Below are 21,133 nucleotides of genomic sequence, written 5' to 3'. Positions count from 1 at the left end.
TAAGTGTGCTCCTGGATGTGCACACCAGGAGGGAGATCGCCTCCTCCCTCTTATGTCACATTTATTTCAGCTCTCAGATGTTTATTATTAGGCCTGAAGTCTGGCTTCTTTCTGTCTCGCAGCCCGATTTCGCAGGTCTCTTGGGCCCTGGCTCTTTTTGGGGTGTTTTATTCCAACTCTCGGTTTCTGCCGACTCTGGAGCTTCATCAGTTCACTTACAGATCACTTTCCCTTTAAGCTATTTTTCCCCAATCCTCCACCTTCCCAGACTCCCTCTCATTTCCCGACGTCACTTGCAGTTTCTATGGGCACTACGTCTCCCATAAATCATAGCGCCCAAGCAGCTACCTTAGGAAACTTCAAGTACCGAAATGCTCTCCTATCCGTCTCCGTGACTACTGCGGTGACCGATGGGGCTTGTAGTCACCTACGAATTGTCAGGAGACCCCCAAAGAGACTACTCATCCCAGGAGTCCTCGTATCAGAGGCGGGTTTCCCCCCTGTCTTTCTGCGCGCCCCTTAATCCTTCCTTGGACTCCAACTCCCGCCGTGCCTTGCGCTGAGCTCCCTGCGGCGGTGAATGGGGCTGTGTCCAAAGTGTTCTCTGGGAGTTGTAGTTCCTATATTGGTGAGGCGAGGAGGAGGCGGAGTGACTCGGCGGCCATTAGCTGTGTGTAGTTGCCCGGGACTGGGAGCTTAAGTGAAGAGGGAAGGCTTATTCGGTGGAAATCAGCTGTGGCTATGGGCTCCTGCCGGGGCTAGCCCTAGAGTACGGAGAAGGCGGGCTTTTCGGTTTCCTGCCCCGCCGAGTGGCGGGGCCCACTAGGCCCCGGGCATCCTCGGTCTCAAGTAGGCCTCGTCTGCCGGCAAGGGCGCCCCAAAGGCGGGAGGCGCCATGTCGCTGGTTGCTTACGCCAGCAGCGATGAGAGTGAGCCAGATGAGGCTGAGCCGGAGCCGGAGGAGGAGGAGGCGGCGGCCCCTACATCTGGGCCCACTTTAGGGGGCTTGTTCGCTTCTCTCCCCGCACCCAAGGGTCCGGCCTTGCTGCCTCCGCCCCCCCAGATGCTGGCCCCAGCCTTTCCCCCGCCGCTGTTGCTGCCCCCACCCACCGGAGACCCCCGGCTCCAGCCTCCTCCCCCCTTGCCCTTCGGCCTGGGAGGCTTCCCCCCACCTCCAGGCGTGAGCCCAGCTGAAGCGGCGGGAGTTGGGGAGGGGCTGGGATTGGGGCTGCCCTCGCCCCGAGGCCCTGGCCTGAGCCTGCCCACCCCTATCGGCGGTGCCGGGCCCCCCCTGGGGCTTCCCAAGCCAAAGAAGAGGACAGAGCCCGTGAAGATAGCGGCGCCGGAGCTGCATAAGGGGGATGTGAGTATCCGGGGAGGGCACCCCCAGACTGCATGCCGGGTTTGGCCATGGGCCCAGCTGTAGGAGGGACTTGTGGGGTTCCGGGACTCCCTCCTATAAATGCATCCGTTGATTCCGGACCACTGGACTCGATACAGTGCGATAAATTGAGATGAAGTTTGTCAGCTTTGGGGAGTTAGGGTGTTTGTCCATGCGGGTTTCTTGAAGCTGGACTCGCCCGCAGGAGGGCCACATACCATCACCTGACACTGACAGACCCAGGCCCAGGGGCACTTGGTTCTACTCCCCCTTGTTGCATCTTCACCTCAGGCTGGTTTTTGTCTCTCTTATTACTGAGAACAGCGTAAAACCTGGCGCCTGAAGCAGTGTGGGGGGACAGGATTCCTGAGCCCTTGCTGAGCCTTTGGGACTAACCCTTTCCTTTGCCTCTGAGCTTGAAAGCATCAGAGTCTGAACGAAAAGGATAGGAATTTTGGGTTCTGTTTTTGAGGGGAGTCGGGGAAGAAATTGAGTATTGGTTGAGTACAGATCAGCCACCGAACTCTGGGAGATAACATTTCTGATTTTCACAGATGAGAAACAGGTGTCCTACCTGGTAAAGGGCAGAGTGAAGGTTAAGGGCTGAGTCTGCCTAAAAGCCAGGCCTGTGCCTCGATTTCGCTATTTAAGTCTTGTCAAGCCTGGGTGAATTAGGATGCTGGGGCACTGTTTCTAGAAGAGGCAGCCAAGTTTATGTTGTTTTCTGTGTCTTGGAGCAGAAAAATAGAAGGACTTTTCTGGAGTGAGTGCTTTGGGGATAAAGGAGACATTAAGTCAGGGGCTGGTAGTGTTTGGAGTTATCTGGAGTGCCTTCCTTTCTCTCACCTCCTTTCTCTCACCTCTGAAAAGTTAATTCATGAATCCCTGGCTCACCTTTGCTAACCCTCTGAGAGGAGCTTATTCTTGCCCTTGCTTTTCTTCAGGCTTCCAACTCTGCCCAGAGACCTCCTCATTCTCTGTGCTCGCTGGTCCCTCAGCGTCTTCCCACGGATAGGCTGAGGTTCTCTCCCTCACCTCTTTCCAGTCTTGGCTTAAAAGAATTGTCTCGGTGAGGACTTCCTCGCCTGCCTGTTGAAATTGCAGCCCCCTATCACCCGCTCCTCCCCACGCTCCTCCTCTGTTTTCTGTTTCTCCACAGCACTGACCACCATCTAACATACTACGTGTTTTACTTGCCTCTCTCCCTCTCCCTCCGTAGTTTGCAAGCCCCACGAAGGCAGGGCTTATTGTTTGTTTTGTTCGTTGCCATGTCCCCAGTGATTAAAACGATGCCTGGCACATACTGGGTACTACCAAGATATTTTCTGAGTGAATGAACTCTAGCGAATATGGATTCTTCATGGAAGGAGATTCTAGAATCTCCCTCACTGTCTTGTTCCAAATTTTCATCCATATCATTTCCCCTTTCTTCCTCACCTGAGTCTGTCGTTTCTAAGTCTAGGATCCCAAAAGCCTTCTCTTGATCCACTGAAACTTACCTTGGCCTTGATTTAACTTGGAACAAAGGGAAGTCCCTGAATAAGACAGAGGAATATAGGTTTATTTTCTTGGCATTTTCTTTTCTCTCCTCTTCACAATTTTCTCCCCAAACTTTGTCTCAGTCTCATTCTGATATATGGGAGAAGATGGCACTGTGAGCCAGCCTGCCTCCCTCCACAGTGACAGTGGAAAGGTTCATTTCTAGGTCTGTGAGGGTAGCATTAGAAAAAGTTGCTGGTAGGGCCGGCCCGGTGGTGCGGCGGTTAAGTGCGCGCATTCCGTTTTGGCAGCCCAGGGTTCACTGGTTCAGATCCCGGTGTGGACATGGCACCGCTTGGCAAGCCATGTCGTGGTAGGCGTCCCACGTAGTAGAGGAAGATTGGCACAGATGTTAGCTCAGGGCTAGTCTTCCTCAGCAAAAAGAGGAGGATTGGCAGTAGTTAGCTCAGGGCTAATCTTCCTCAAAAAAAAAAAAGAAAGAAAAGAAAAAGTTGGCTGGTAAAGGCTGTAGAATCTTCCATTTAGTCTGACTGAAGTGGCGGAAAACTCTTGAGGACTCCTAACTCTGTCTCACCTTTGTAAGTATAAGTCACTAAATTCCTGAGGTGAATTGTGACATGGATGATTAAAATAAAGCCAAATCCTAGCCCTTAGCTGGTTCACGTTCCCATTTTTATTCTGTTCAGGTTGATATTTTTGTTCTCTGAACACAATATTCCTGGGGAAAGGTAGCCTTAGCGTAGAATTCAGGATGATCAGGGTGGTTGTGCCCCTTCAGTTCTCAGCCCCTTTGGTTCTAAGCTCTGGGTCTTTCCTTTAGCACGCTCTCAGGACACATTTAAAGAAATGGATTAGGTTTCCTTAAGTAATTTCCCTTTAGAGTTTGGTGCTGAAGTAGAGATAATTAACTCTGAACTCTCATTCATTCATTCATTCAATATGGAGCTGCTTCTCTGTGCCAGGAGCTAAGCGCACAGTAGTGAACATGATAGACCCTGCCCAAAAGGAGCTTTTGGACCGACAAGGAAATGGATTTTAAGTTAAGTCAGTGAAGAACCGTGAGAGAGCTGGTGCCGTGGGAGCACACCTAGCGGGCACTATTCCAGTCCAGAGGTTGGGGAGGCTTCCAAAAGCAGGAGATATCTGAATAAAGATAAGACAGGTGAGTAGGAGGTAGCCAGAGGAAGGGGGGTGGAGTGGGGAGGAGCACATCAGGCAGAGGGAACAGCATGTACAAAAGCCTAGTGGTGGCGAGAATGAAAAGACGTGGGGAACCTGAAGTGAGTAAGGCTCAGTAGCTGGAGCACATGGGTGGGCGGGGGGAGTGATGAGAGAGGGGCTAGAGAGAGAGAGGCTGAGGCCAGATGACAGTGGGCCTTGGATGCCATGCTAAGGCCTTGGTATGTAATTCTGGGGGAGTGAAGAACCCTTAAAGGTTGAACGAAAATTGTCTGATCGCAGAGTGGTGAAAGGCCTGGAGTGGGCAAGACTGGCAGAGACGCAACGTGAGAGATGGTGGTGATCTGGATGAGGGAGTAGCAGGGGGTGGAGAGAACTGGAGGCTCCAATTCTAGTTAGGAGGTAGATGTGATGAGGCTGGGGGATTGATTGGATGTCATGGATGAAGGCGAGGATTCAAGGTTGACCCTGAGGCAGCCGGGAGGATAGTGATGCCATTTATTTAGGGAATATGGGAGGCAGAGCAGATTGGGGATCAGTTACATTTAATTGGTTGCAAGTATCAGAAACCGACTTCAGCCAGCTTGAGTAGTAACGCCTCGTCCTATTCTGAAGTACCTGAGAAAGGGCCTGGAGTCGGGACGTGGAGATCTATCCAGGCCTCACACAGCTCCTCTGCGTGTTAGATTCCCTCTTCTTTGTCTGCTGACCGGTTTCTCTGCTTCTTAACCTTTGTTGCAGGTGGAAGATGGCCGCCCACACCTTCTTGGTTTTTATTTCCTTGCTTTTAATGCTCAGCCCAGATTGAACTACAATGTTAGTCCCAATTCTGGTTTTCCAGGAGAGAACATGGTTTGGGTCAGCTCATCAGTCGGCTGCTGTCAGGGGGCAGGATAGTAACAAATTCTCTCTCCAGATGCACCGCAGAGTCAGATTCAGTCAGCTTTTGATTTATGTGACGGATTAGGACTGATCCATAAAATGGATAGTCGTCCTCTCTTTTTCCCTTTTTACTCTTCTTGCTTGGACCTAAACTACCTCCAAATATTGGTCGATTGTCGATTTCATGAGCTTAGCGGATGCAGACTTCTAAAATCAAGATACAAAAAACCAAAATGAGAAGAGTCAGTCTGTTGTAAGAGTTTTCTGTCATAGAATGTGCATTCCAAAGCAAATAGAAATTTTAGGGTTGTCTGGATTAGTATGACCCTTACTTTCAGGTTGTTTACTCAGATAGTGGAGAATTTGAAGCTGTGAGATTGAGATTTCACTAATTTTGATCATTTCTGTTAACCAGGTAATTAAGAGTTGACTACAGTGGGTTTAGCTAACTTTTAGCCCTAGATGGAGAGGCAAGGTACAGTGCATTAATGCTGTGTCTGCCACTGTGCCAGGCGCTTCTGTGACTCTGTGAGCCACGTATTATCTCTAGTTTACACTTGAGGAAATAGGAGGGTGGAGAACAGAGGTGATTTGCCTAAAAGCACACAGTTTGGGAGTAGCAGAAGTCATATTTGCACCTTGGTGTGTTTTGTTCTGTACTAGTGCCTACTGAAAAGATAGAAGAGCCATAGGCAACCAGAAATATGAAAGGGATACAATGAGGAGTGCGAAGATGGGAGAGAAAACGATATCCTAACTGAAGGGCACATGTAAGCAGAAGATTTCGAGACCAAAGAGTAAAAAATGTCGATGAATCCAGCAAGTTGGGCTAATAGCCGAGAGGAGTGTGGTGGTGATTAGAGTTTGGAGCCTGGGGGGGTCTGCTCTTGGGCCCTTATTTCCTGCCTGGCTCCTGGCCCTGGCAGCTAGTGATTGCTTTTTGGAGAGGGAGTCTGTCAGAACCAGAGCCTGGGAAGATAAGAGGGAGGCTGCCATGGGGAATGAGGCTCTGATAGATGAGCAGATCCCGCTGGGCCTGGCTTAATGGAAAACGTCTGTTTCCGTTCTTGCTCAGCAGTCGCAGGGTGTGTGTGTCTTGTCACTCTTGGCAGCTGGAGCAGAGAGGACAGTGGTGGCCATTGAGGCTCAGGCTCTTGTGAGGCCAAGAGAAACTATAATACTTTGTTTTTAAGAGACCCAACCAGTTCGTGCCTTCACAAGCTAGGAGGGCCTGTTCTGGTCCAGCATACTCTCTCCCAGCCATGGGTTCTCTGCTATTTCTAGCATTGTCCTTCTCTCTGGGTCGAATGGCACAGACTCCCTTAGATCGCCATTTGCTGTAGTGCTCTCTCAGAGTTGCCTCCACAGCCTTCATTTAATATCCTCCTGCGGAAAACAGTTTGGCAGTTCTTCAAAAAGTTAATTAGAATTACCATATGATCCAGTAATTTTACTCGTAGGTAAAAAGAATTGAGAGCAGGGACTCAGATACATATACGAGTATTCACAGCAACACTACTGAAAATAGCCAAAAGGTGGCACCAACCCAAGTGTCCATCCACAGAGGAATGGGTAAACAAAATGAGGTATATGCATACAATGGAATATTATTCAGCCTCAAAAAGCGATGAAATTCTCCATGCGTACTACAACATGGATGGAATTTGAAGACATGGTGCTAAGTAGAATAAGCCAGACACAAAAGGACAAATATTGTATGATTCCACTTATATGAGGTACCCAGAATAGGCAAATTCATAGACACGGAAAATGGAAGAGAGGTTGCCCGAGACTCGGGGTGGGGAATGGGGAATTACTGTTTAATAGGTCCAGGGTTTCTGTTTGGGATGATGAAAAAGTTCTGGAAATAGATGGTGGGGATGGTTATACAACATTGTGAATGTAGTTAATGCCACTGAATTGTACACTTAAAAATGGTTAAGATGGTAAATTTTGGGGCTGGCCCCGTGGCTGAGTGGTTAAGTTCACATACTCTGCTTTGGCGGCCCAGGGTTTCGCTGGTTTGGATCCTGGACACGGACGTGGCACTGCTCATCAGGCCATGCTGAGGCGGCGTCCCGTGTAACACAACCAGAAGGACCTACAACTAGAATATACAACTATGTACTGAGGGGCTTTGGGGAGAAGAAGAAGGAAGAAAAAAGATTGGCAACTGACATTAGCTCAGGTACCAATCTTTAAAAAAAAAAAAAGATGGTAAATTTTATGTTATCTATATTTTACCATGATAAAGGAGGAAAAACCCCAGTATGCTCCTGTACTTCTTGCCATCAAGGAGGTTCTCCTTCTGTCTAAATTAAATGCTGTGTGCTTAGGCTAAGCCTGTTGCCTCTAGCCTGGTTCTTGATAGAAGCTGAATTGATTTTCCTTTTAAATGCTCTAAGACAGCTGTATTCCTGCGCTCCCCTCCCCAAGACTGTAATGCATAGGGCACATCTTGTAGCATTTGGATTACTCACCTCTCTGCTGTTTGGTATTCTAAACTGAAATGTAATTTCTCTTATGACGGATTTGGATAATTTCTTGCTGAGATTTTCTTCTGTTTCCTGTTAGTTTTTAGTCAGGCCCCACATGCCCAGAAGTGCTTTGAGTGGCATCTAGACCTCGTCATAGTGAATCAGTGAGTTCTATGTTTCCAGCCTCTTCTAGGATGGAGGTGGCTAAAGTTAGTGCCGGGGGCAAGAAGCAGGTTCTCATTCTATTTCCCCAGCTCCCAGTTCTCCTGGGCTCTCTCTGTGGCTGTGGGTAGATTTCTGAATGTCTCTGAGCCCCGTTTGTCACTTTAAGAGGTAAAGATTTGTTTCTGCCCTTCCCTCAAAGATGAATAGTTATGACTTACCTAGAGTTTAGGAACTCAGCACATTTTTGAGGGTCTTATTTTAGTGTTCTGTTTGAGGGAGTCTGTCATATTTAGTGCCCATCATGAGATGATTTATAATGGAGTTCAGTAGATGAGTATAAGATGTTCACAGAGAGAAGGATGATTGTGAGTAGCCATAGCAGTCCTGTACATCCGGAAATGATAAGATGTTCCTCAAGTCTTTGCACAGTTTTTTTTTGTGCTTTTAAACTTAGGTTGTCAGTGTAATAGGAACAATCTGTGACATTTAGAGAAATTGAATTTTCTTCCCACAGCTAATCTGGCCTCCAATTCTATTAGCCATAGGACAGTTTGCCTACACTTTCACAGGAACCACTTTATGTTTGTCACAGGATCTGAGAATCAGAATATGCATGTATCATTTTATAAATGTAATCATCTTAAACTTGGATAAAATTTGTTTATTTTCAGATTGTTTCCATTGGACCTACCTGCCTAAGATGTTAAAGTTTAAACGTGCCTGGGGACTTCATGAAAACCTGTATACCCCATAGCGAGGTGGTTCTGTGTGGTCTGCTGGAAAGGAGATAAGTCTTCCTGGTCAAAAGAAGAGGGAGGTGGTCAGGAGCCCCTGAGGCAGTGGAGTTTGGAACAGAGAGAAAAGGCTGAAAATGCTTAGGTGTTTGCAGCTTAAGGCTTCTTTGCTTGAGTTTGACATTTTGGCAGGCCAGAGACAATAATAATCTTGGAGCTCTGTTTAGAGTTTTAGTTTATGTACATTTTCGTGGATAGTAGCTGACGCAGTCTTGAGAACATCCTAGCAAGGTGGATAAGTAGTATGTCCAGCTGAGTCTCAGGGGGTTAAATGGCTCACTGGGATCCCCCAGCCAGTAAGTGGTAAAGCCGAGACTCAAAGCCGTATTTCTGATTTTGAGCCTCATGGTCTCTCAACTGTATCACGTGGGGTCTAGTGGGATCTGGTCAGTGTGGATCTCAGGCCTGGACAAACACGGACAGCTCCGCATGGTGTCACTGCAAAAGCATGGGAGCCTCAACTGATTCAGGTCCTGGCTTTGCCAAGTACTGGCCATCATTTAACCTCTCTGAGCCGCCTTACTCTTGTTACCTGTAAAACTGAGATAACAGTGCCTACCTTGAAATGTTATTGTAAGGATTAAATGTAAAATTGTGAGTAAACTGCCTGACCCATAGTAGGCACTCAGCAGATGGCTGTCCTTTCCTTTACTGCCCTTTCTCTTATCCCCTACGTTTATGTACAGTCATGCGCCAGTCAACAACAGATTATATATACAATGGTGGTTCCATAGGATTAGCACCATATAGCCTAGGTGTGCAGTAGTCTATACTATCTAGGTTTGTGTAGGTGCACTGTATGATGTTTGCAGAACGACGAAATCACCTAACAACGCATTTCTCAGAACATATTCATGTTGTTAAGCGATGCATGACTGTCCCAAGACAGATTGCCCTTATAGGTTTTTTTTATACATTTGGCAGCAGTTAGTAATTAAAATCATTGTGTAGTGACTGCTGTGAGGCAATACTGAGCTATAAGATAGGGCCTTTGCTGTCAGAGTAAAGGCAAGAATACACATGAAAAATGTAACATTTACAGAGCAAGCACAGGTGAATCAGTGTTAGTCTGATGCCACCCCGAACAAATGAGTCCTGCAGGGACACAGAGTGGAAAAGAGCAAGGTGGGATTCCTCGGGAAGACTTGTCAGGAATTTTGAGTCAGGAGGTAGAGTGCACATTGACGGGAGAGTGAGAGTTGGCAGTGACACAGATACAAGGAGAGGGAGTGAGAAGGCGAGGGACTTAGGTAAAAGAAAGCACAAATGTAGGAACAGCTGATTCTTTGAGGGGATTTTGAACCACACTTGATGCCCTTAGCTTTTGCTACCTTTGTTACAGTTATTTGGGTACTTGTCATTCTTCTTACTGGACTATAACTTCCTGGAGATCAGGGACCTTTTTCATGTGGTGGCACAAACAGGAAATCTTTGAAATACACGGGGGTAGATGGTCCAGGTTATGCCTCTGGAGCCCTGTGGCCAGGACTCCACCTGGTCCAGACTCTGCCTGGTGTCCTGTGGGCTGAGTGGATCAGTGTCCTCATACTTGTGACCCAGCCGTGGGACGACAGTTGGGAACCTCTGTCTACAGTACCTGGCACAGTGTCTTGCGTAGAGTGGGTTCCTAGTAATAATGATCAACAAGTCCTTGTAGCAGATGAATCCCAAAAGGAACTTGTGAGATATGAGGGTCAGTTGAGAAAGACAGGCAGAGGATTTGGGTTCTTGTAGAGTCTTGGAGATGAACGAGGTCTTAGATTCCTGCCTAATCACCTTTATTTACAGATGCCCAAAACAAGGTCCTGAGAACAAATAGAAGGCTTTTAAGGTTCCTGGTTTGGGGATTAATTTTTTTAAATAAAATGTTAAAGCTTGCTGTTCATATGCCTTGCATCTTTCTGGTAGATGGAGATGCTCAGGAGCTGGTATTGAGCTAAAAGTTCAGATATTTTTCAGTGTGAGAGTTTGTATTAGAAACAGTCCTGATGAATCAGAGGGATAACACAGATGACCTCCCATCCTGCCCCAAATTCTCGCAGTCATCATTTGCTTGCCTTCTTCCTGGACACGAACAACTCTGTCTGGCAGACAATAGATCATACTTGGAGAGGGAATGGATTTCTCCAATGGCTTTGACCTTTAATGCCTCATAGAAGAGTAGTTAACACACCACTTAATCCCGGTGGAGTTCCCCAGCCCTGTGGTTATGTAGTCTATGTAAGTGGTTTTAGAAGTGAAGCTGAGATTGGGTGAGATTGTGGGCCAAATCCCATTCGTCTTCTTGTGGACAGATTTATAGGAAGAAGAATGGGTATAGCTTTTTCTTTCTACCAAAGACTAAATGGGAGGAAATAGTCTTAAGTTAAAGGAATAGAAGTTGATGCCAAAAGGCTGTGCAACAGGTCCTGGGGTAGGTCCGTGGGTGACCAGGGGCAGTCAGTGCATCCCCATTCTATGAAGCTGTTTGAGAGCACCAAGGGAGCTCTACCGTTTGCTGGGCCTCGGGTGGGTGCACCCCTGGTATAGAGGAGGGGCACAGACAAGATGGCTGCTGTCATCCATTCCCTTATGTGTGCTTCCTTTAATGTGAGTGCTTCCTCCGCTGTCCTGAAACAGTGCGGCCTTATTCCATTTCTTTTTCTCTTAGTCAGATTCTGAGGAAGATGAACCCACAAAGAAGAAAACTGTCCTTCAGGTAAGCTTTGTGACATAATAGAGCCATTTTTTCTTATATTGTTTCCTGAAAGACAGGATTCACGACGGCCAGCAGTTTCCAGATCAGGCCCAGAGCAAATCCAAGGATCTGAGGACTGACTGGGTGTGGGTTTGTTTCCTTGATGACATCAGACCCTGTGCTTCTCTGCCTTCTCCTCACTGTGCCTGGGCCGTAGCGTGCTAGGGTTACCTCTCCTGGAGGACAGGCGGTGGTAGGGAGATGAATCGGAACTCAATTCGATTCATTACATCTCAGGTAAAAGGATTATTTAGGAAGAGTAGAATAAATAGATTAGTCAAAATGATGTTAGGGAACCTCTATTTTAAAATTATCCATCTCCTCCCTGTCTCATTTTTAACCAGGAAAATAAACACTTAAATAGCACTTACTGTGTACCAGGCACTATTCTAAGTGCTTTACCAGTGTTTAACTTATTTAATCCTCGTAATAGTGCCTAAGTCATGGTGTCATTATCATCCCTATGTTACCTATGAGGAAACGGAGAGCTTAAGGAACTTGCCCAAGGTGAGACCGTGAGTGGGGGCAGAGCTAGGAGTCAGACTCAGGCAGTCTGACTGAGAGTCCACACTGTTACCTGCTGCATTTGGCTGCTGCTCTCTAATCAAGACCAGAAGTCTCAACCAGACAGTGCCAGGAGATGATCTTTCTGCTGTTTGCTGTTTCCCCCTGTCCCAGTGCCTTTATTCTGACTCCTAGGAGTTTCTTCCCGTTCCACTCTGCACTTGGTGATTTATACACTCTCTGACCTCATGTTGAGACCTCATGTCTCAGCAAAGCAAAAGCGGGCCTGCCTTTATAAGGTGGTCTCGTGATTCGGGTATCCAGTGCTGAAGCTGCCCCTTCCCTTGGCTCTGTTAAGGTGCCTCTTTCACCGCTGGGAGGTCTTAGAAGTTCCACACAGTTGTGTGGAAGTTAGAAAGATAACTGGTGAGAGTGACGTTCTGTCCGTATTCGTAGTGGGTGATGAACGAGGAGTCATGGAAGAAACTGGCATACTGAGACTGAATGAGGCCAGTCATCTCCTGTTATCACAATGGCTTCTTGGAGGAGGTGGACTGGCAACTAAAGAGAGGGGAGGACACTGGCTCAGAAGGCACCCCAGGAGTAAAGAAAGAGCAGTCTTCCAGGTAGTAGGAAGAGATGAGTGGATAGAGAAACTTTGAGCTGTTAAGGCAGAGTTGGGACCCAGCACTGCAATGGAATGTAGCTGTCATCCCAGATGTCATCTGAGAAGTCAGCCACTTCAAAGGTAGCCTGAGGATGTGCTCCACCTGTCACCTCAGTCTGGTTCCCATGAGCCTGAGCCCCTGTGGTCTGCCAGGTTGGCCTGATTCAAATCTGTGAACACAGACAGCAGGGAGAGGACCCCTTTTTCCAGATAAACATTTCTGCCTGGTCTGCTTGACTCAAAAGTGTTTATTTTACTCAATCTGGTCGTTTCTTGGCTGAGAGGGCTGAAGTACACTGGTACTCCAGGATAGTGATACAGTGACCTTATTCAGTTCTCCTTTTTCAAACTGGTGACTCCCTCAGCCCTGCAGTCGGGCCAGGCTGGCCTTGTAGTGTACAGAAAGCAGAATCTGAGTGATTCTTACGAGTAGTAGGAACTCTGGATGGGCTGAGCCAATTAGCTCATAAACTGGTAAGTCAAATGCTTGACTCAGGCATAAACAAGCTGAATATACCACCCCTGTGGACTTTTGGCAACATGTGAAAGTCTCTTTTAGACAGGACCTTGTTCTTAACTTTGAGTAGCAATCCAAAGGAAGTGAAGAGTTCCCTGTTAAGAAGAACCTTCAGGGGCTGGCCCCGTGGCTGAGTGGTTGGGTTCGCACACTCTGCTTCTGGGGCCCAGGGTTTCGCTGGTTCGGATCCTGGGCATGGACATGGCACTGCTCATCAGGCCATGCTGAGGCCATGTCCCACATGCCACAACTAGAAGGACCCACAACTAAAAAATATGTACTGGGGGGCTTTGGGGAGAAAGGAAAAATAAAATCTTTAAAAAAAAAAAAAAAGGAAGAAGAACCTTCAGGGTGTGGAGAGAATTGAGTGAGCAGCTAGAGAGAGCCCTGGGCTTTTTGGGAAGAAGGGTGATGTGAGACTAAGAGTATCGTATTTGCCAAAAGCACAGAGTTAAGGAAGGCTCTGTGGCAGAGGGCAGTGGAGCTGGGTTGGGATGGAGCTGAGGAAAACATGGATGACATCCTACCTTGGAAGAAGCAGAAGGGCCTCAGGTAGGAGGAGTCAAGCCCAGATTGGGTGTCCGAAGTGGGCAGGGGTAAGAAGGAAACAAGGGCTGGTAAGATTTTAGGCTAGAGCGCATACCTGTAGTTCTTGTTCTTGATGTCCATAGTTCGTGTTAATATCTCATTTGTCGTCTTTCTTCCCTCCTTCCCCAAACCCCGGCTCACCAGGGATCTGGTGAGGGGACTGGTTTGTCTGCCTTGCTTCCCCAACCTAAAAACCTGACTGTGAAAGAGACTAACAGGTTGCTCCTGCCCCATGCCTTCTCCCGGAAACCCTCGGATGGCTCCTCTGACACTAAGCCCTCCAGACAGGCTTCTAAGACCAAGCCCTCCTCTCTTGCCCCTGTTGTGGGCACCACAACCACCACTCCGTCACCCTCTGCCATCAAGGCTGCTGCCAAGAGTGCTGCCCTGCAGGTGACGAAGCAAATCACACAGGAGGAGGACGACAGTGATGAGGAAGTCGCCCCCGAGAACTTTTTCTCCCTCCCTGACAAGGCCGAGCCACCTGGAGTTGAGCCATACCCTTACCCCATCCCCACCGTCCCTGAAGAGCTGCCTCCAGGCACGGAACCAGAGCCGGCCTTCCAGGACGATGCAGCCAATGCCCCCCTTGAATTCAAGATGGCAGCAGGCTCAAGTGGGGCCCCTTGGATGCCTAAGCCTGGGGACGACTACAGCTACAATCAGTTTTCCACATATGGCGATGCCAATGCCGCTGGTGCTTATTATCAGGTGGGTAGAGGCATAGAGGGCAGACAGAGGGATGTTGGAGCATGGCAGTCAGGGAGAGCTTTGAGCCAGTGACATGGGCTCTGTGGCGTCACTTTGGCTGGATCACTGCATCTTCTAGCGTCTTAATTTTCCTATATGTATCAGGCCTCAAAACATACTATCTTTATTCTGAACCATATTGGTCTAAAATTATCTGAGTCTTAAAGCCTGACAGGTAGAACCACATAATTGACAGCTTTGTTCTGAAAACAAAATCGTACTGTGGGAGCTGGTGAGAGGGCCAGGGAGAAGGTGGGAGAGGACTGGTCTCTAGTCTTAGAGATCCAAGATGGCCTTCGTGACTGTGGGTGACGAGGCTGAGTGAACTCTGGCATAGACTTCTAGATAGACTCTAGTGAGTCCCAGAAGAGTTTCTCTCAGGAAGGGAGAGGTGGGACTGAGGAGGCAAGGAGGGAACCTGCTGAGTTGAATGCAGAAGGGAATAAGGAGAATGATGAAAGGCCTCGACTGAGTCCTGAGAAGTGGAGAGGACAGGCCAGTCCCTGGAGAGGAGGCACTAGGGGCCCGTAGTTTGGGCAGGGATGGAGAATGAGGTCTGAGGGCAGTTGGGGGTTTGAATCTCATGCTGCATGAGTCTGGGCAAATTATTTAACTGCCTCTCTGAGTCTCAGATTCCTCAGCTGTGAAATGGGAATGATAGCAGCCTCCTAGGGTTACTCGGAGAATTGCATTGGCTTAGTGTAGTGACAGCAAATGCCCAGTAAACGGTGTGATAACTTTTTATTCAGACACTTACTTGGAAGAGCTATTTACCTTTGTCTTTGGCCTCAGAGAGTGGGAGTATATGATGCCAGATTGTAAAGAGATTTAAGAATGACTTTCCTAGGGCTGGTCTGGTGGCATAGTGGTTAAGTTCGTGCACTCCACTTCAGCGGCCCACGGTTCACGGGTTTGGATCCTGGGTGCAGACCTAGCACCGCTCATCAAGCCACGCTGTGGTGGCATCCCACATAAAATAGAGGAAGATTGGCACAGATGTTAGCTCAGTGACAGTGTTCCTCAAGCAAAAAGAGAAAGACTGGCAACAGATGTTAGCTCAGGGCCAATCTTCTTCACTGAAAAAAACCCAAACAAACAAAAAAAGACTTTCTCAGCAGTCAGAGCTTCCCTAGATGGAGAGGGCTCCCAGGAGTTCAGGTACTCCGGCTGAAGTGGCTGGACAGCTGTAGAAGGTTTTCCTGCCGGGTGATGGTTGGCAGACTCAAGTCCCTTTCAACCACTGTGATTCCCTGAATGGTCAGTGTTTGATCAGAACAGGGTCCCCTCAAAGCCCACTCACCATGAGGCCCCACCCACACCCAGACTGCAGATAAGACAAAGACTTTGAGAACAATTATGTCTCCTAAGTATTTGCCATTAAACCTTGTATCCTGTAGGCTGATCAGAGATAGTATATCTCCCCTCAATGTCGTTAGAAGGAAGGAGGAAGATGAGAGTGTTTTGACCTTTTTAGCAAAAAAAAAAAAAAAAGATACTATTTAAATCTAAGAAACTACTGGTTTACATCCAGCAAATGAATAACAAATTGTAATTCTGTATGCAGTTATAAATACCATTGAGGCAGTCTATGCAAATTAAAGCACTTTAAATACACTAGGGAACCCTGCAATTTAAATGTATTTTGTTGTGAATATTTTTGTGGATAATTCATGGTCTAATCACTCTGGATTTTTATATATTTTTATTTATGTCAACGTTAAACCTTCTTTTCCATTTAGCTCATTATAAAATGAATGTTCTTAGAGGGGCATTCCTGGGAGTTTTGGGCAAAGGTGGTAGAATTAGGAAAAAGTGTAGGCAGGGAGGAAATAGTTTCTCAGCCTCTGGCCCCCCAGCTTGGCCTCAGCCGGGCCTTGCTCTTGCCTTCACTCCTCTTCTTTTAGGGTCCATAGCAACATCCAGACAGCTCACCACTAAGGGGAATCATCAGATTCCTGAACTAAAAAGCTGATAACACAAACCTGTTTTGTTCCCAGCTTTGTAAATTCCATACCACCCTTATAGTGGTTTATTTTGTATCAGAGATCCGCAACCTCCCCACCTGTTACAGGCAGACTCCCTGTGTCCGGAGGCCCTAGATTGGATGAGGGGCAGGAATAGCACGCCCTCCCACCTTCTCACCCCTGCTCATGGTGGAGCTTCTGGAGCCTCAGAGCAGGAGCAGGCTGAGGGCTCAGGAGAAGTAAGGAGTGGGAGTCACTCCTGGGAAGCAGTGAGGGAGCAGTGTGTAAATTGAAGCAAGAGAGAAGGTCTTTATTTCTTGTCACCTGTCCCTAAAAAATACCCATCTGTCTGGATGGTGCAGATCAGAAAAGCTGCAGGGATTGGTCTTGAGGTCTGGGATGGGTCCTTAGGATCTGTGCTTTAACTGGCCCTTTGGAGGGGTCTGTAGTGTGAGCATCACCACTGCCTCCGTGATGAGGGTTTCCTCTGTTCCCGGGCAGACCTTGTTGTCCCCTCTGCACTGTTCTCTCAGTTGGTGTGTTTGTTTCCCTCCTTGGCTGCAGGATTATTACAGTGGTGGCTACTATCCTGCACAGGACCCGGCCCTGGTCCCCACCCAGGAAATTGCCCCAGATGCCTCCTTCATCGATGACGAAGCAGTAAGTTAACAAAGCACGTGTCTTTGACCCATGGACACCAGGTTTCAAATCTGAAGCTAAAGGAAGGTTTTTTTTTTGTTCTTTTTAAACCATATTCAGTTAGGATTAGGCTTGGCAACATATAACTGAGAAACTTCAACTGATAGTGGCTTATATAAGGGAAGTTAATATTTTTCTTCATAAGGGAAGGCTAGAGGTAAGCAGACAAGGGCTGGTGTCGCAACTCCATGTCGTTGTCAGGGATCCAGTCCCCTTCTGATTGTTAGTTTGCCATCCCTAGCTTGTAGCCTCTATTCTTAAGGTCAGTGATAGCAACTAAGGCTACGGCCACCATTACTGTATTCCAGGCAGTAGAGTGGAGAAAGAAAGTCACCTCCCACCTCCCCTTTTAGGAGACGTCCTGAAAGTTCCTAAGAATACTTCCACTTCTATCTCATTGACTAGAATGTGGATACGTGGCCATATCTAGTTGCAAGGGAGCCTAGGAAATGTAGTCTTTTAGTTGGGTAGTAGTATGCCTAGCTAAAATGTTGGGTTCATTCACACTAAAGGAGAGGGGGAGGATGGATTTTGAGAGGGAACAGCAGCCACAGTGAATAACCTGTGTCTCATGTAACTGTATCCCCTGCTGCTGAGCTTCTCCCCAGCCTCAGCGCAAAGGGAGATCAGACCCCATGTCCTGCGGCCGTCAGGCCACGCTCAGGGTATAAAGTATTGTTCCATCTGTGGGGAGGCCACAGCCTCTTAGGAGAGGGTTGGAGAAATAGGGGGTGCTGCATCTTTGCATGCAGGTTCTTATAGAAAATAATTCTCTGCTCACCTTTTCACAGGAAGGTGTCCATCCCTTTGCGTACTTCTGCCTGGTTAATGTTGTGTTCACTCCCCTGTGTATATGCTTCTTCTCAAGTTGGATAGTCGGGCTCTTTTTGTCCTAAGCCTAGGAGGCAGCAGAGAGCTCACCCAGTGGTGAAAGTCAGTTTCTTGTGGGTAAAGTGACCCCAGGAGGCCTCACTAGTGCTCAGACCAGGACCTGGGTCTCGCTGAGTTTCTGAGTGTTCTTTACTTTGATTCACCTTCACCCGGACTCCCTCCCAGGCACATCTCCTGCTGGCTTATGTGAGCTGCATTTTTTTGAGGAGGAGGAAAAAAGAGCCTTGGTCTCCTGGGAAACTGACCAGGCCTTTCTTTGTGAGGCTCCCTCTCCCCAGCTCCACATTTCTCCCTGTCTGATGCCCGCTCTGGTGTGGGGTCTGCTGATTTGTTGATACCAAACCAATGAGAAGGAACAGACATGTAAGAAGAACCTATTTTTAGAGGCGAAATCCCAGATTTTTTTTACCCTTAATTCTTTTTTTTTTTATTATTATTATTTTTATTGAGTTATTGATAGGTTACAATCTTGTGAAATTTCAATTGTACATTAATGTTTGTCAGTCATGTTGTAGGTGCACCACTTCACCCTTTGTGCCCACCCCAGTTTTAAATTCCTCATATGAGTGGAGTCATACACAGATTATCTTTCTCTCACTGGCTTATTTCACTTAACATAATTCTCTCAAGGTCCATCCATGTTATTGCAAATGGAATGATTTTGTTCTGTTTTGCAGCTGAGTAGTATTCCATTGTATGTATGTACCACATCTTTATCCATTCGTCTGTTGATGGGCACTTAGGTTGCTTCCACGTCTTGGCTATTGTAAACAGTGCTGCAATAAACATTGGGGTGCACAGGACTTTTGTTTACCCTTAATTCTTAATTTGAAAATTGTATGCAATTCTTTTAGGCAGATATAATTTATATATAATTTGAGTATAAATTCATACCAGTGATTCTCTGCACTCACTCAGGTTTGGGACTACCTTTTGGCCTCCCTTTCCCTGAGTCCAGGAGAAGTTCTGCGAAGTAGCCTTTTATCTAGCATCAGGGGAGCTTGGAAAGTGGCAGGGTGAAAGGACATAGTGCACAGAGGGGAATTGAGGGTGCAATGGAATTGGGGAGTCCCAAAGCCATTCCATAAACTCTGATCCTTAGTGACGTCTCCTCATCCCCTACCCAGATTCCCGACTCCTGCATTGTTTTTCCCTTTTTCAGTTTAAGCGGCTGCAGGGCAAGAGGAACCGAGGAAGGGAGGAGATCAACTTTGTGGAGATCAAAGGTGATGACCAGCTCAGTGGGGCCCAGCAGTGGATGACCAAGTCTTTGACAGAAGAGAAAACCATGAAGTCATTCAGCAAAGTAAGTGGCAAAGGTTTATCAGGTGGCCAACTTGGGAGGCCCTAGAGCAGAATCTGGTCCTACTCCCCATCCTGACCCCACACCCCGTTGTTACTGTCACAGCACCTGTTGCCAATGGTACTGGAGTATGCACCGAGCCTCACAGATACAGCTGCTGCCTTCCAGAACTTTGCAGCATTTTGCCCTCCATCTGGATGGTGGAGTCTGGTTGCTGAGGTTGAACGGTTGGAGCAGTTTCCTGTCCTGCACCTGGAAGCTCTCTGACGTGTTGTGGCTCCTTCCCTGCCTGGACAGAATCCACAGCTGCTCTGCCCTCTCCCTACGCTCACGTCCCTCTCCATCCTGAGAGGCTGGGACCTGGCTCAGCACGTCTCTGAGGCGTGAGCACAGCAGAGCCTCTGGAGTCCTCTCTCAGGACTGCAGCCCCTTCTCTCCTTCCTTTCCATTATTCATTGCAGCCAGCCGTGGTCTTTTCAAATGCTTTATTCCTCACATTTCCACACCACACTCCTCCTTTCTCTGTGCTAGTTTTCCTCAGTCAGTATGATGAACATCTCTTCACCTAGTAGCTGAGTACAGCAAATGTGGACATTTATGAGGCTGCCACAGCGGGGAAAGTGTGGGGAAGCCCTGGATTCGAGCCCAGCACCAGCAAGGCTAAGGTCGGGCATTTTAGTCCCTTCTCCTCCCCCCATTTTCTCTGCTTTGTTCTGTGGTCACAGATGGCCATCTGAGCCCCAGCCGTTTATTTTAACTGAATGCTGGCGGTCATACAGGACAGAGCAAAGGATTGTGGTTAGATCAGCATAGATCCATCACTGTTTACTGGAAAAGCCACTTAGGAGAGCATGCTCTACTAACTGCGGGTCGGGAGGCATCATCACATAGTAATAGCTGCTGTCGTTACTGCTCACCCTGGACCGGGAGTGGAGCTGGATGGGTTATGTTTGTCATCTTTAACTGTCACGTTAAATGACGTGAAATAGCAGCAAGGAATTGGAATTTACTCTTTTCCCAGGTCCACATTTTCTTTCCACCATCTCATTGTATTGAGCTAGATTTTTAAAAAAGAAGAAAAAGATAGAGTTCCTGTCCTTGAGGAGTTTAGAGTGTAGTTGGGAAAAGAGGTTTAAGGACACTTGAGTGTAAATGATTACAGTGCAAATTGATTACATAAGTGCTGAGGAGGCTCCAGAGAGGAGTTTTGGGAGTTGGGTGGGGCTGATGAGGAAGCTTCCAGTCTGAGACAACACTGGCAGGGGACAGAAAAACCACAGAATGAAAGCCCAGACCAATATAGACTTGGACAGTAAATCATTTGCATCAGAGTTTGGTTAGGGGTTCAGTGCAGCTACGGGTGGAGGCTGGAAGATTGGAGAGAGGTGCAGTGATTGTGAAAATTTGAATCCAGGGAAGCTCTTGGCACTTACTAGGAGGAGGGAGGCGAGGCTTCAGCCAAAGATGACTGATGGGAGAGAGCTTGGTAGGAAGTAGGTAGGAGACAGGCCAGACATCTGGCCTGACTGGGGAGAAGGGGACAGAGATGAAAAGGGCTTAAGGGAGAGATGGGCAGCGGAGTTGTGAAAGGGTCTGGAGGGAGGGAGGGAGGGAGAGAGGAAGGAAGGTGGCCTGTGCCCTGGCACTTAAGCTGTTTTAGACGGACTGCAGGAGTAAAGCTGGTATCAGATGTCCACTGTGGGCAGAGCCCCGTGCTTGGTGCTGAGGGTGGGGTGGAGTTACCAAAGAAACAGAAGACACAGTCCTGACCTCAGAATATTGCCAGTTGAATGAAGTTATTAGCAGGCTATTTCAGGCAAGTCTGAGCTTGGTTTTTTTGCATAATGACTTTAATAGAAATAACTGTTTTGTAAGTATAGAGACATAAAAACAGCTCCAGCTCTGAGCTGACTTCTTTCCCTCAGGATTTGGGCTGTGTAGTTGGTTTCTCAATCCCCAACCTTGCACCACCTGGGCATGTGAGAAACTTCTGCTTTTCTTCCTGGGGGTTAATGATTTTGTTTTCTTCCCTTGCAGAAGAAAGGTGAGCAACCAACAGGCCAGCAGCGGCGGAAACACCAGATTACGTATCTGATTCATCAGGTGAGAGGCTGCATCCCTGTAAACCTGGGGAT

The 21,133-nt window shown here is 47.7% G+C and overlaps 1 protein-coding gene across 2 annotated transcripts in view; it reads left to right on the top strand.

Annotated features, from left to right (window-relative positions):
• Window positions 1-288: 288 nt before the first annotated feature.
• Window positions 289-21,133, top strand: part of PRCC (proline rich mitotic checkpoint control factor) — a 23,411-nt gene continuing 2,566 nt past the window's right edge. The window contains exons 1-6 of one of the 2 annotated variants that reach the window (XM_008516834.2): window positions 289-1,363; window positions 11,029-11,076; window positions 13,536-14,102; window positions 16,670-16,765; window positions 18,858-19,001; window positions 21,036-21,101. In XM_008516834.2, the coding sequence (XP_008515056.2) occupies window positions 896-1,363; window positions 11,029-11,076; window positions 13,536-14,102; window positions 16,670-16,765; window positions 18,858-19,001; window positions 21,036-21,101 (1,389 nt within the window). In that variant the 5' untranslated portion in view covers window positions 289-895. Of the gene's footprint in view, window positions 1,364-11,028; window positions 11,077-13,535; window positions 14,103-16,669; window positions 16,766-18,857; window positions 19,002-19,103; window positions 21,102-21,133 lie in introns of both variants that reach the window. The other variant, XR_011536980.1, reaches the window with a different exon arrangement.

Source organism: Equus przewalskii, unplaced genomic scaffold (assembly GCF_037783145.1).
Source record: "Equus przewalskii isolate Varuska unplaced genomic scaffold, EquPr2 ChrUn-9, whole genome shotgun sequence".
NCBI classification, from domain to species: domain Eukaryota; kingdom Metazoa; phylum Chordata; class Mammalia; order Perissodactyla; family Equidae; genus Equus; species Equus przewalskii.
Note: the sequence above shows the minus strand (reverse complement) of the source record. Positions and strands in the feature narration are given on the sequence as shown.